Raw genomic sequence first — 15,618 nt, 5'->3', positions numbered from 1 at the left:
TTCGAAAGGAATGTTTCTAAAAGTACCAATTCTACAGTGACGATGAAAGAAAGCTCAGACGCAGGGGTCTCCACCTCCACTTTACCTCAGTAGCACATGTTTGTCGCATGGAAGGTATGGCCACGTCATAGTAGTGATTATCAGTGATATCGGCTGTGTCCTATAACGCCTAGAAGGTAATGCGAGCAGGTCTCAGCGTTGATCGTTATCATTTCATTGCTTTGTCTTGTGAAATAATACTAAGAATCATTTGAGCAATTCATCAGAAGTTCTGATATACTAGCCTTTTACATATTCAAGCTTGTCCGGACACTGGCGATATAATTAGGATAATACATAAATCTAGACACAACAGTCAATCAATCAATTTTGGAACAACCAAGTATTTAAGGTCCACAAAATGAGTCATTCGCAACCGTACGATTCTAACCGTGTGTTATTTACTATATCTTCGTTTCAATCCGCTATGAAAAGTATTTAGCTAAATCTGGATTTCCTTTTTTTTTTAGCTTACTATCAGAATCAACAACAACATCAACAAAACCCATATCAATCACCTTCACAGAATTATCAACAATCACCATCACAATCGAATCCTCAGAATAATTATCAAGGATTCACATCACCTCAACAAAATTATTCAGGATATCAACCTCAACAACAAGGAGGAGTTTATCATCAACAACCTCAACAACAACACCAATCTTCAAATGGAGGATGGCCACAATCACCACCTCCACAACAAGGATATCATCAACAGCCACATCAACAGCAGCAAAATACACCTCAACAAAATCATCAACAACAGGGTTATTTCGGTCAAGGTGGTTATAATCAACAACCACAAAGTCCACCTGGTGAGTTGAGTTTGGGACCGAGATACACAATAGTCCTTTTAGCTGCCAATCTATTACCTTCCCCGTGATCTCATCAACTAATCTATATACGGGTTATCGCATAATTAATCAATTCCCTAATCCCATTCAATTACCGTCTGCCAATAATTTTGATACGATGTATGCTGACTTATTGATCAAATCACATTATCAGTCGAAGTAACACATTCACCATTTGTTAGAACAGATTCTTCAGCTAGATTAACATTTTCAGAAATGGCTAGAATGGCAGGTAGACCACAAACTTTTGATGAAATGTATGCTGTACCTGAAAGTTTCTTAGAAATTGAAATTAGAAATCCAATGACACATGGTATTGGTAGAAAAATGTATACTGATTATGAGATTGTTTGTATGGTAAGTCATCATTATTACTTTCGTGAGATCCAGAAAAGGGACGTTTCACAATACTTACACGCTTGATCATCGATCATCATGCTAATTCCCTTGTTCGATATTTAACTTCATCAGACCAATATACCAGCATTCAAACTACGTCACTCGACTGTGCGTAGAAGATATTCAGATTTTGAAGCATTTAGAGACATTTTAGAAAGAGAAAGTACAAGAGTCAATATACCTCCATTACCTGGGAAAGTAAGTCAATATCCATTATGTCTTTAAAATGTATTGTCTGTATCCATGCATGGAAGTACGATATTGAACCTTTTTATTTTTATTTTTCCTAGGTATTCACAAATAGATTTACAGATGATATTATCGAACAACGTAGAGAAGGTTTACAAAGATTTTTGGAAATTGTTGCTGGACATCCTTTATTACAAACTGGAAGTAAAGTTTTGTGTGCATTCTTACAAGATCCTTCTTGGGAAAAATCTCAATGGGTATAGAGTATAATATGAAAACAACATCTTCAAACCACTTTGGTCGATACAGTGATAGAGATGAACAGTGGTTTAAGTGTGATTTCACAAGAGCTTAGTTGACATGGATAGTCATATTATAATGTAGTTCATACACCTTCTTCATTGCTACAGTCCACCTACTTCTAGTCTCCCCTTACATTCGCTATGTCATTATCAACTCGATTCCATAACACTGTTGTAGTCGGCCTCGCCTTGTATTGATGCATCTTGTTAATCCTTCGGAATCATCGTACTTCTGATGCAGCGAAGATGCTACAGAATGTTGGGTTGCGTTCATCTCATTTCGTGAACCTAATACAATGATTCTGCTAAAATGATCGACTCCCTCTTCTAGCAAAGTGACCTCCCGATTCCAGCTTTACATTTAGCGGAATCAGCTAAACTTCTTCAAGAACATTGCTTTCCACATTGAGCATCTTTCTGATCATACACAATCAATTTACTCTGTTGATATCATCATCATATCATATCATGGTTCTGGGCCTTTTTAATCAAATGAAAAATGAAACCGGAAAGTTAAGGGTCAAAAAATAAGGAATTGACAAGTTACTAGTTTCAATCCCGGTTTATAAACATATTTTTGTAATTGATATTAGATAATTATGATAATTCAATACAAATAGTCGATAACATCACTTTGTAATCAATAAATTAGAAATTACATTTTTTGAGGGACAATACAGTTGGTATACCTACCAAAGAGACCCTAAAAATTAATATCTGTTTAAACCGTTTACCCTGAAATCTGATGTCTTCCACCCCACATGTCGGATGAATTCTAGGTCTCTACTAGTTCTTTGTCTTTTGAACACAGATTCATTCATTATGCATCAAACACCCTCTTATGCTGCATGAGATTATTCACCAGCCCTTTCATGAAAGAGCAGATAGAATCAAGTTATTGTAAAAGTTTGAACAATCAAGTAACATCATAATATCATCAACTACCACATTATATATCATATCATCCGACACGTCACAAGATCAAGGTAGTGTTTATAACAACACAGTAAAAGGGGGGGTTTGAGTTTTAAGGATTAGAATTAAGCTCAGCTCGGACGCGCCTAAACCTCTTTCTTCTGTTTCTCTTTCCTATATACAACACTATTCAACACATTTCATTTTATTTAGATCATCGTTGTATCATACATACTATATCAATATCACTCCATCCATCCATTCAGCCCCATCAACAATTAACAGTATAGAAAGAGGTCAACTATAAAGAACAACCCAATTCAACAATGTCATCACCATCTCAAAAGAGAGGGATGGTTCCACCACCTCCAGGATCATGGTCATCTTCTTCAACACAAAGTAGACATTTAGACGGTGAAACAACTCCTCGTAGATCAATCGATCAACAAAATCAACAACATCAGTACCCTAATTATCCATCAGAAGCTTCATCTTCATCTAGACCTACATCTATAGCATCGATACATAATTCACCAACATCTATATCATCTTCATCAAGACATCATATACTTGGTGGAGGAAGTAGTAGTAGTACTGTTGCTAGTGGATCGAGATACAATAACAATAATGGTGAATATCAAGTATCTAATGGATATAATCAACAACATCAATATGTTAATCAGAGCAATGAAAGAAAGTTACCTAGAATAACAACTTCAAATACTGATATTGATGATGAAGGAGAAGGTCCAAGATCAGCACCGATCACAGGAGCACTAAGACCTTTAGCAAATGGTGTAAATAATTCAAATGGACCTTTGAGATCAACTTCTTCACCTGATCCAAGAACAACTTCTTTCAACAATCATAATCAACATCAACATCAACATCAACATCAACATCAACATCAGCACCATCAAAATTACTCACATCCAAGTTCTCAAAGAAGTTCTCCATCGAATTCACCAATAGATCATCGTGGGAATTTCGCTTCTTCTTCTTCTTCTTCTTCTTCGACATCTGGTGCTGGACATATATCACCTCAACCGCCAAGTTTAGGTCCACCTTTTCCTCATGGTCATCTACCTCATCCTTCAAGAAGTCCAATAAATAGACCAGCAGAACCTTTACGAGTTTCATCAGATCGGGAAAGAGATAGATCAAGAGAACGTGAACGCGATAGAACTACAACACCACAGCAATCATCACATTCCCTAAATACTAAATCTTATAGTAATAATGATCAACAACCATCAACTTCTTCATCAAGTAATACAGATCAAAACCAGAGTCAAGCTCAACCTTCATTGGTTTGGCCTCAACCTAGAACAAGAAGAGAAGGCGGCGGTACAACGTATTGTGGTCAATGCGGTCAAACAGTGCACGGACAATTCGTAAGAGCAATGGGCAAAGTTTATCATTTGAATTGTTTTAGATGCAAGGTGAGTTCAACTCATCCTACTTTTTTCTATGTAATGTGAATAACTGACACTGAAAACTATATGTAGGACTGTAACAAGGTCGTTGCACAAAAGTTCTTCCCTGTAGAAGATGGAGATGGAATGTATCCGTTATGTGAAAGGGACTACTTTGCTAGATTAGATTTGATATGTGCGAAATGTGATCAAGCGTTAAGAGCTAGTTATATAACTGCATGTGGTGAGTGGTGTTACGTCTTTTTGTTGAGGTTACCGCTGATGAGATCACGATATACATAGGCAATAAATATCACGTTGAACACTTTACCTGTTCAGAATGTGATGTACTGTTTGGACCCAATGATTCTTACTATGAACATGGAGGAAAAGTTTGTGAGTGGCTCGTACCCATGCAAGAAAACGGAATGCAAGCTGACTGTGCCTTGCCTCCCGCCAATCAGATTGTCATTATCACTACTCAACCCAATTTGCTGTGAAATGTGTGGGCTGTGAAACCGCGATCTTAAAGCAATTCGTAGAGATGAACAGAAATGGTAGAGATGAATGTTGGCATCCGGAATGTTATATGATCTCAAAGGTGTGTTTTTATCCCACGAAGACGACTCAATCTAATAAACTCTATTACAGTTCTGGAATGTGCGGCTTGCTTCAAAAACATTCAATACACCTGCATCTTCAGCCGTATCGTCAACAATATCTTTACTGGAAATGTCATCATCTACAGCACCCGGTGCACCAGTGAATTCACTATCGATGCAAACTATACAGCCTTCCATGGCAAGTCCGAATAGTGAAGCAGGAATGACACCTGGAGAATTAAAAGATAGACAAGAAGCTATGGAAATGAAAGTTCAACAGATATGGCATGTTCTATCTGGATACGAAGAATCTTCAGCTGCTTTAATAGGAGATATGTTAAGAGCTGTAAATGAAAGGAGGTTATTAGATATTATACTGTTAGCGGAAAGGTTTATATTACATGTCGAAACTCTTTTCGCCGTGATAGATGATCTAGAAGCTCAGTTCGCTCAAGCAGGCGCCAAAGGTAAGTTATTCCTTGTCCAATCATCTGATGAGTATCAACTGACAAAAAACGATAGGAATGGCTCATGCTAGAGAAGCGAAGCAGTTATGTCGAAAACTCGTCAACCTGTTCTCCACTATGTCACAAATATCGCCGTCAGGTGGTCCAGCACCTAATAACTCCGAATTATTCACCTTGATCACCCAGCTCGCTCATTACCTGAAAATACTAATCAGGATAGCATTAACCGGTTCGATCAAGTTGGAAAGGGATTACGGCAACACAACCGCTATGACAAATTGTTTAGCTAGATTGAATTTGTTAGCTATGGATAATGGAGATCCAACTATAAGCAAAAGAGGTGATTTCCCTGATCATCAGCCTACACCCAGACCTTCGATCAAGGCAGATGAGACTCAGGGCGGTACTGCAGCTTCAGCAGGTGATGAAGAACAATTGAAACGGAGTATAGAAGCTTTGACAAGACAGCCGCATGGATATATAAGTAGTACGAAAGACATTGCGTATGGTTATCGAAGTCTAGCTGTGAGTCGTATATCGTGATTTAAACTGTTTTGCGTATCACTGACAAAGGTTCGTATAGCCTGAAGTCACAGGTGAGACAACGTTACGTGGACCACAAGATGAAAACTTCATACCGCCTGAAGGATGTGCGCATTGTAAATCAGCTATTGAAGAAGATTGTGTTAGATCAGGAATGTTTAACAGGTGGCATTCAGCTTGTGTAATCTGTTTAATATGTGGAGAAACTTCTTTACAACCTATACCAAAAGAAGATAACAATACAACAGATGAAGGATCATCTCATTCACATACAGATGCTGTAATTCCTGTTAATAAAATAAATAATCAAAAAAGATTACCTGCTAGAGTGGATTTCTTCTTCTTTGAGCCTATACAAAGAATTGAAGAAGTACCTTCATCAATATATTGTAAATCACATAAAACATCAAATAGTATACAAGGTTTTGCAGCTGTCTCGAGATTAGAACAATATGCTTTCTTATTACATATTGCGTTAAGAAGGTTATACGTACATTTTAGAATACATCATGATTTACCTTCAGGTAAGTAACCTTAATTGATTTTAACTCAGATTCGACCTCCCTCCTCCCGGGAGGCGAATCCTCAACTGTTTACATATATAACAAACATTCATAATCCTTCTTTTCATGATACATCCACTCATCTATCGCTTTTCAATACCTATCGTTAATCCCATATCATGTTGTTATCATTGCTAATGGAACCAAATCTGAATCCTCCTCGTCGACGTGTAGTGCGAGACCACGGTATATCGGATAGATCAGAACATGAAGTCAAACGAATGAAATCCGTCACTCTAGACAGAAAGTTATCCTCAACAGCCAGATTACCTCAACGATCAATGGTATTAGAATCACCTGCTGGTAGAATGGCCGATGCTAATGGACAGGTCGTATCAGCACGTGCAGTTGGTGAATCATCACAACAAGGTGGAAACTCAGCTATGGAGATAATGAACGATAATACCGATAACGATGGACCTGAGATCAATACCATAGAAGATATTAATCCTGATGATCCACCGCCTTCAGCTACGATTGATGTAATAAGACCATCATTCGCAAGAAATAATACATCAGTCATGATTATAAATGAAAATGGAATAAATGATGCTGGTGATGATGAAGCAGATAATCTGAATATGCCAAATATAATACCTGAAGATGATGCCATAACATTAGGTGATATACCAATGTTAGCTGATGTAACTTCAAGACAAATTTCGGGTGGAATATCACAAGGGAATGGAAATTTACAAGAATTATTAAATCAATCATTAGCAGCTAATGCAAATGGTCAAACACCATTATTATCAAATTTGAATTCATTACAATCTGTCATTTTAAAACATTTTGCTTTATTACAATTAATGAAATCTGGTTTAGGTCATTTAATTGATTTAGATGAGATTTTAGAATTATTGGAAGTTAGAAAAAATCAATGGTGGAATAAAATTTTCAAAGGTACTGCAAAAGATAAACAAAAGAAGAAAGGTGAGTTATTTTGTGCTTTGTGTTTAACAAATTGAAACAGTGGAAGATGAAACTGATTTTATTCTATTTTTTTGATGTCTTCAAGGTATCTTTGGTGTACCAATTGAAATTCTTGTTGAACGTACTGGATCAGATTCTTCTCTTGGTGCTTCAAATGCTCAATTACGAGTACCTGAATTCATTGAAGATATCATCTCCACCATGCGTCAAATGGGTAAGTGAGATTGCTAAATTATCTTATTACATTGCTAATATGCGTCACCTTGTAGATATGGCTGTTGAAGGTATTTTCCGTAAAAATGGTAATATTCGAAAACTTCAACAAATCTGCGATGCTTTGGATAAAGATTCCACTCAAGTCAACTTATCTGACGAAAATGCTATTCAATTAGCTGCTTTACTCAAGAGATTTTTACGAGAAATGCCAGATCCTTTATTGACTTTTAGATTACACAAGTTATTCTGTGCAGCAGCATCATTACAAAATCCAGATGATCGTAAAAGGGTACTTCATTTATTGGTTGTATTATTACCTAAATATAATAGAGATACAATGGAAGTATTATTTGTTTTTTTAAGATGGGTAGCATCATTTTCATATAAAGATGAAGAAACTGGATCAAGAATGGATATGGCAAATTTAGCTACTGTGATATGTCCTTCAATTTTATATGCAAAAGGAACCAATGCAATGAAAGATGAAAGTTTTATTGGAATTCAAGCTATTCAATCTTTATTAGAAAATCAGGATGAATTTTATCATGTTCCACAAGAATTAAATTTCGTTATTCAAGAACATATTTATCAAATTTTTGCAAAAGAATTAGATTTACCACCAAAAGAAATTCATAGACATTGTACAAAATATCAACAAGCTAGAGGATACGCTTTATCTTCTGGATTACAACCTCCACCATCAATTCCATCAATTTCATCTTCTTCTTCAACTACTAATAATCCTAAATATAGTCCAATTTCAAATAATCAAAATTTATTACCATTATTACCATCATCAAATTCACAAACTCAAATACCACCACAATCACAATCACAAACACAATCACAATATAAAGATAATAATAATAGATCAATTCCAACTACTACTTCAGATTCAAGAATATCTTCAAATCGTACTGATAATTTAATTCAATCTTCATCTTCTGATTTATCACAAATTCAAAATCAAAATCAAAATCAAAATCAAACCTCTGGTCCTTATAATCGTCAACAACAACGAGAACAACCTCAAAGGATTGACACGACAAGTATCGGAAATAGAAACCAAGGTAATAATGGGAGTAGACCTACATCATGGATTCAACAACAACAACAATCTCAAACTAGAGGTAATAATTCATCAACATCATTAAATTCACCTTCATCCAATCATCAAAATCTGAATAATCATAATTGGGAAAGAGAAAGAAGACAACCTGTTATAGCACCATTTCAACAACAACAACAACAACAAAATGGTTCAAGACAATCTTCAAGAGGTTCTGCACCATCTAGTCCAGGTCCTGGATCTGGTGAAGAAAGAAGAAGAAGTATAAATATGGATAGAGAAAGAAGTTGGACACCTAATCATGAACATAATAATTATGCTGGTGGTGGTGCAGGTAATAATAATCAACAACATCCTTTCGCACAACAATATCGATAAAAGATTTAAAAAAATGGGGGCGGGTTATATCTGTATATCCAAAAAAGCAAATATGGACATTATTCAAAAAGTTTATTTGTTGCTTGTGCTATTCTTACTTTTCCAAGTTCCTGCTTTCGTTGTTTTTTGATGTAGCTTATAGTGCTAGTGGTGCGTTTGATAAGTGGGTGAAATGAAGAATGAGCTTATTTGATTAAATATCATCTATTTCTTTCGTTTGTAGTATATATTCATATATCTTATATTGGTGTTTTGTTTAGTTATCTTTCGTCTTTTACCACTTTTACTCAAAATGGACACTTTTTCAATTTATTCTTGCTTTATCAATTATTATTACAATATTACGATTTATGTATGTTTCTGTTGAAATGGATATTTCTTTTTTTTAACAAATTATGGTTTTTTATGCATCATCATATTTTTGTATAAAGTCTAGATAATGAATCAGATAAGACTGGTGTTTTGCTGCGAAGAGAACAAACGCATTGAATGATATCAAAATGCTTTAAATCTTACAGTCTCATTTCCTGGTGGTACCGCATTAACTATTAGATGTCGAACAAGAATAGATAAATATACACAAAAGATAGTATTAAAAAAATAAAATGTCGGACAACTTCAAAGCCCTTCTTTTGTAACAATAGTTAAAAAAAAGAAACGCTCTGCAAAAGTTTTCACAAAATTTCAAATCTCGAAATAAGAAATTTTTTGAATTTCTATAGCCACCTAGTTTATCCCTTGAATAGTCCAACATTGTTCAAAAATGAGGTTGGTGGGAAGATAAAAGTGGCATGGTGCTTTTAGATTATATGGGATGAGAATGAAAGCAATAAGATATGAGAATGAGAGTGGATCTGAAATGAGTTGTATATTAAAGATTTATATATATATATATATATATCCAAAAGATAGATGGATCTATTGATCTTACGTTACAGCCATAAATTAAGGTAGAGAGATAACTTGAGCTTCTTCTTCATTTCACATACCATCGAATCGATATATTGGTCCGTGAGTCCTTCTTTCTATTAATTGATCGATTGAGACTGTTATATAGATGCATGATTTCTATTGGATTCTATTCTTTCAGTATACTTGTACTTATAGATATGAAGATATTGGGATGAATGAGATATGAGCATTTCAATTTTAATCCCCATACAACAGATTATTCATTAAATTTTCTTGTGTTGAGAAGAAAAGATTAATCAGTCCTGCGGGGCGCTCCTTTTTTGTTCCTACGAAAAAAAAAAGTTTTTCTGACCATCTGTATTTTAGCGAATCTGTTGTTTTTTGATCTTTGTTTATACAATGAAGTAAAAAATAGGTTCGTCTAAATTATGATGGTGTACCATAAGGAAAAAGAAAGAAAAGAGAATAAAATTGAAGAAGAGAAATTTTTGTTTATACCTTGTCCCATGTCGTTGTGGATAGGAATGTATAATTTGGGATAAAATGTATAAAAATAGAGATAGAAGATATTCAACAAACTCACACGCGTGTAACAATTGATCCCGAATTACCGACGCGCTTGGATCCACTGTCTACTACTCTCTCTCTCTCATATGAGCATGCTCATCATATATTATGATCATGACATGTCATCAAGGAAGAGATAGACACCTCATTGTTATTGTATTCTTTCCTCAAGTCAAGATCAATATATATACCCCTACGCACACTCGAAGCGACTCACGAACCGGATTAATAGATAAATAAAATGGTAAGTATCCTCTACTTGGGAAAGTATCTGTCGGTCTGCTACTCTTCTCATTGGGAGGAAGAAAGCTATCTTCCTGGAAGGTGTACCATGTATACAAGTGGCAATGCTAATGATTCCACTTTGATCATCACAGGATAAAATCAAGGAAGTGAGTTAGCAAATATGATGATATGTGTTATCAGATATCAGCTAACATCCATAACACTCACCTACTTAGCGATTCACCATTCTCGGTCAAAAGATCGAAGCTGCCGAACAAAGAGCTGAAGTTGCTGAAGCTGAAAATAAAAAGGTGAGTGACAGGGGTATATGATAGATAGAGATTCCTTTTTTTAGCTTTCTCCTATTGACTATACTCTGTTGTCGGATAATATGACTGACGAATTGATCTCGCTCATACACTTCTATTGGTTATTTCTCACGATAATATATCACTCATACTTGTAACACATACAACCTTTGTCCCGCAACCGCTATCCCATTTCACTCACGCTTGATTTACACAACACTGATTGATCATCACATTACACTCTCATAATCTACCTTACCTCAACCTCAACGTATAAATCCTACTACACAGCTCAATCAATCACTCTTAGAACGTGATCAAGAAATCGCATCATTACAACATAAATTATCTTTAGCTGAATCAGATTTAGAAAAATCTGAAAATCAGATTAAAGAATTAAAATCAAGTTCTGAAGAAGGCGAATCACATAAAACTACAGGTGAAAATTTAGCAAGAAAAGTTCAATTATTAGAAGAAGAATTAGATAAAGCTGAAAAAGATTTAAAGGAAACTACTGAAAAGTGAGTTGTGTTGTGATGATCTCAATGAATTTTTTAAGGAATCTTGGAAACAGGAAGCAAGAAAAGTTAAACAGAGCCTTTTCCTCCTTTTGTGGAATCTTGTCCAAGTGATCAGAACTGACTCCAATTAACTTCCCTCAGACTCAGACAAGTCGACGTCAAAGCTGAACATTTCGAACGACAAGTACAAGTCGCTCAACAAGAGAGAGATGATTGGGAACGAAAACACGGAGTGAGTGGTTTTTCTATTTCGATTTTTGCCTCAGATCGTGATTTACTAATTTACCCCATTTATTACTATAAAAACAGGAAGCAGTCGAGAAATACCAACAATCAAAGAGAGAACTCGACGAAGTCGTTGCTCAAATGGAATCTTTGGTGAGTCGAGTTGTTGTTTAAGCTTTGATCTTCCTTGGGACACAGGAATAAAGCTAATAAATTCTTCAATTTACAGTAATCCCATTTCCGCTTTTTTCAACTTTTTATTCTCCCTTTATATCATATTTTTATACGATGAAATTACGAAAGATGCATTCACTGTATCCTAGATGCTTAATATTTGTAATCGGGACAATTTGCAAGTCACAGAAATCAGTGAGATTTAAATTATGAGATGAAGCAGCGGTTTTTATGGTCATGTGAGATGCTATATATGCTTATCGTGTTCCAGAGAATATTCGCTTGCGTTGAGCTCTTCAAGATTGATATACCTGTGTCACAAGGGAGGATATAGAGCATATCATGATGCAATGCTTCCAAGATTGATCATCTGCATCGGATAGATTGATATCAACAATTCAATTGACAACTGTGCAATTAGCCCGTACGGGATACATGTATCTCATCTATATTTCATGTATCAAATTATAATCGATAAACTAACTAATTATCATATCTTTCCGCCAAATTTACCATTGATGCCATTCATGATTTTCGGTATAAAATCGTATTGTTCTTTTGCACAAGAAGGAAAAAAATAGTATATAGCGACGACAGGTAATTGAATTAGTGGAAAGACTAAATTGAAGAAGCAAATAAAATCCGTAAACTTACCACCACCAAACCTAACTGCAAAATGATATAAAATAGCTAATACCAATAACAATAAAGTCCATTTCATTTTATTTATTATATCTGAATACAGGGATAGTTGAAACAATTAATCAATCAGTTAGTCAGTCAGCTGTCTTAAACGATTCACCTCTACCTATCCTTTTTATCTACAAGCTTGATTTTCTTAATGATGGATGATAATGCAATATGGGATGACACGTTTGCGGTAAAAAGGTCTGGTCTCAACTTACCTGAAATCTTGATTGAAGTTGATTCACCACCTTTCCAAATTTGATAATTTTTATCAATATTTTCAGGTTTAAATGAATTCATCGATACATTTTTTGCTAAAAATTGATGTGTTGGTAAATGGCTATTGAGATTTTATGGTTGAGTAGAATAGAAAAATTCAAACGATTAGCTTTATTCCCTTGAGTTTTGTGATTCCCCCTTTGCTTTATGCTAAAAACGGTACTTGATTTGAAGTAGAGTACATAAACTTTTCGTGGCCTATTCTCCTCGAGATGAAATGAAGAAGCAGGATAAAAAGAAATAATCATTATAATTATCAAACAACTCACTATATAGATATACTTGGGGTAGAAAACACATTCATCAAAATGGTTAAACCTGCACGTGATAATGGTCTAACATAATCGTTTTCTGCGATTTTCAGTAAAGCATCAGTGATCAATCAGAACATCAACTCGATCTGAATGGTTATCTGAGAAAACAAAAGAGAGAAGCATGCAGGTGAAGAATGAGGTAAGATACCGGATATTGTCGTACGAACATACCATTTTCTTCTATACCAAATTGTATTTTCTCTACACCCAATTCAATTTCCTATCATGTATAAATGGATCCGCCGACAAAAATATCAGTCAACCTCTTTTCAAAACGTATAAACCCCCCATTGAGAATTGTTAAAATATATACTTAGACTTACACCAGCTTGTAAAAAATCTTCACCTCTTTTAACTTCTTGTAAATTTACTGACCAATCTTTTTCATCAGGTTCACCAATCGGTGCGAAATCAGAATTATCAAAAAAAGTTAGGTTTAACCATGTTTTACCTTGAATGATTGATTTTAATTGTTTTTCTAATACATCTGTTGATATATATATTACTGATGCAGATTTGTACTTTTGTTGAAATGATTGTAGGTCCTGTTGAGTTATATATGAGAGAGGATAGCATTAGTAAGTGTCCTCACTTCGATTTACGAAACATGAATTTTGTATAGATAAGATTCGAGATTTGGATTGTTCTACTCTTGTTTTAAATGATCAAATACCTACTCTATGGAATCCACGTATATTGTCTATTCAGTCAAAAGTAACCTTTGTTAGCTACATCTCAGGATCAGGAAGTCATCCCTACGGACCATCCTTTTCATTATGATATATGTATAGATCAACTCACTCTCACCAAATTCGGATCCAGCATATAAAACTAAAACTTCTTTTTCTGCAAAATACTTTGATAGATTATTGATTGATTTACCTTCCGGTGTTTCTAGACGTAATCTAAATATGTTTTAAACATGACAGATTAGTCATCCTATTACATCTTCAGACCTTTGTCATTGTAACAGAAAGCCAAAACCCGTCACTCACCTACGTAGTAATGGATCAGGTGAATTATATAATCCTGATTGACCAACTAAATCAGGTGGTATATCCATAGGAGAAGACATGTTGAGGGTGAATTTTCGAATGTGAACCGTAAAGTCGTTTTATGAATGGTTCTCAGAGTAGCCCATGAACAGCTTGCCCTTCTTTGATTTCTGTTCTGTGTTACACGAGACTGAAAGTAGAATTGTGAATGACAACGTTCACTTCATCTTTACTCGCACCGGACACATTGTTGTTACTCGGTATAGAGTATATATGACCGCCGGTCACTCTCAACGGATCCGAACTCATGTTCGACGGGGCTCCAAAGGTGAAGGTAAAAGTTATGCATGAATGTATACAATGGATCGAGGTGAGATTTTGTATTCTTTCTTAATCGTCTCTCTTCCATCGTTACAGAACTCAGTCCACTGACCAACCGAGAAGCTACATATCAATAGCGAGCTCTAGCAAAATGGTGGTAAGTAAGCAAAAGATTGAACATGGACTCAGGAAGTCTGTCAAGCTGATTGAAAAGCAAACAGAAATTATGCGTTTATATTTCGATGGAATTGGAAGGTATTACAGAGGTTGTACCTGCTGATGAAGATTATGAGTTTTTCTTTACTGTGTGTGATTTTACTTCGTGATGTACTGGATCGATCAGAACTGATTCTCGACGTCTTTGTATAGGTACAATGTTCGTCTTGTAGAGAAATACATCCCAAGACAGTGAGCTTTAATCAGAAGGTAAGTTAGGATCGTTTTGAGACTCAAGCATGTAGGTGTGTCAAGTTGAAGTGAGGGGGTGAGTCGAGGACCGGAATGGGAGACAAACGAATACATTATTATCTGATCGATACGTGCTAATCGTATCTCCATTGATGCGATCGATAGGAAGAACATGAAATCTCAGGCTCAAAAGGAACAGCTAATTTCGTTTGGAGATGTGGGAACTGTAAGGTGAGTAAGAAACCAGTTTACTATGCTTGTAACAACACCTTATATACATATCTATCCTGTACGTACCGTATAACTAACCGAGGATCGTTCCTTCAATTCACATCTTTCAGAAAGAACATTCAGCTTCTTTTGCTCCATCTAACCCTTCACCAAAATCAAAATCAAAATCAATCTTACCATTAAGTTATAAATCTGAAACTGCCTCTTTAGAACCTTTAATATGTTTAGATTGTAGAGGATTAGAATTTGTTGAATTTCATCCTTTAAATGGTTTATGGAAAGCTAAAACTGAAACTGGAAAAAAAGAATTTGAAATTGATTGGAATGAATTACAAAAAGAAAATGAAGATAGATGGGATGATTACGATGATGATTCTAACCAGGCTGTTAGTGTGGCTGAAGTTAAAAGTAAGATACAAAGAGCTTAAATAATGATAACTGGACATGCACATGCAAAGAGGAAATGTAATAACGAGATTGCTCAGATACCAAGCGTAAATCTGGTTGTTTCGCTTCTTCACATATACTGCATATGTCTCTCTATTCATCCATGATTTGATTTTT

At 35.3% G+C, this 15,618-nt stretch overlaps 5 protein-coding genes across 5 annotated transcripts; 4 read left to right on the top strand and 1 right to left on the bottom strand.

Moving 5' to 3' along the window:
* Positions 1-400: 400 nt before the first annotated feature.
* Positions 401-1,747, top strand: L201_006215 (sorting nexin-3; the record flags this gene model as incomplete). Its single annotated transcript, XM_066221937.1, has 5 exons — positions 401-431; positions 510-857; positions 1,051-1,253; positions 1,368-1,493; positions 1,586-1,747. The coding sequence occupies 5 exons, from the start codon at positions 401-403 to the stop codon at positions 1,745-1,747; spliced, it is 870 nt and encodes a 289-aa protein (XP_066078034.1).
* A 1,280-nt stretch (positions 1,748-3,027) lies between these two features.
* Positions 3,028-8,887, top strand: L201_006214 (uncharacterized protein; the record flags this gene model as incomplete). Its single annotated transcript, XM_066221936.1, has 10 exons — positions 3,028-4,143; positions 4,210-4,360; positions 4,420-4,512; positions 4,581-4,717; positions 4,768-5,185; positions 5,241-5,710; positions 5,769-6,252; positions 6,466-7,224; positions 7,310-7,438; positions 7,494-8,887. The coding sequence occupies 10 exons, from the start codon at positions 3,028-3,030 to the stop codon at positions 8,885-8,887; spliced, it is 5,151 nt and encodes a 1,716-aa protein (XP_066078033.1).
* Positions 8,888-10,607: 1,720 nt separating this feature from the next.
* L201_006213 (uncharacterized protein) lies at positions 10,608-11,819 on the top strand (the record flags this gene model as incomplete). The annotated part of the gene is made up of 6 exons (XM_066221935.1): positions 10,608-10,610; positions 10,744-10,758; positions 10,828-10,902; positions 11,191-11,420; positions 11,562-11,652; positions 11,730-11,819. 6 exons carry the CDS (start codon positions 10,608-10,610, stop codon positions 11,817-11,819), a joined length of 504 nt encoding a protein of 167 aa, XP_066078032.1.
* A 490-nt stretch (positions 11,820-12,309) lies between these two features.
* Positions 12,310-14,174, bottom strand: L201_006212 (uncharacterized protein; the record flags this gene model as incomplete). The annotated part of the gene is made up of 9 exons (XM_066221934.1): positions 12,310-12,374; positions 12,474-12,554; positions 12,725-12,846; positions 13,055-13,136; positions 13,271-13,319; positions 13,423-13,644; positions 13,777-13,799; positions 13,901-14,004; positions 14,095-14,174. 9 exons carry the CDS (start codon positions 14,172-14,174, stop codon positions 12,310-12,312), a joined length of 828 nt encoding a protein of 275 aa, XP_066078031.1.
* A 483-nt stretch (positions 14,175-14,657) lies between these two features.
* L201_006211 (uncharacterized protein) lies at positions 14,658-15,482 on the top strand (the record flags this gene model as incomplete). Its single annotated transcript, XM_066221933.1, has 4 exons — positions 14,658-14,720; positions 14,785-14,841; positions 14,989-15,054; positions 15,165-15,482. 4 exons carry the CDS (start codon positions 14,658-14,660, stop codon positions 15,480-15,482), a joined length of 504 nt encoding a protein of 167 aa, XP_066078030.1.
* Positions 15,483-15,618: the final 136 nt, after the last annotated feature.

The sequence above is a fragment of the Kwoniella dendrophila genome, chromosome 8 (assembly GCF_036810415.1).
Source record: "Kwoniella dendrophila CBS 6074 chromosome 8, complete sequence".
Taxonomy (NCBI): Eukaryota; Fungi; Basidiomycota; class Tremellomycetes; order Tremellales; family Cryptococcaceae; genus Kwoniella; species Kwoniella dendrophila.
Note: the sequence above shows the minus strand (reverse complement) of the source record. Positions and strands in the feature narration are given on the sequence as shown.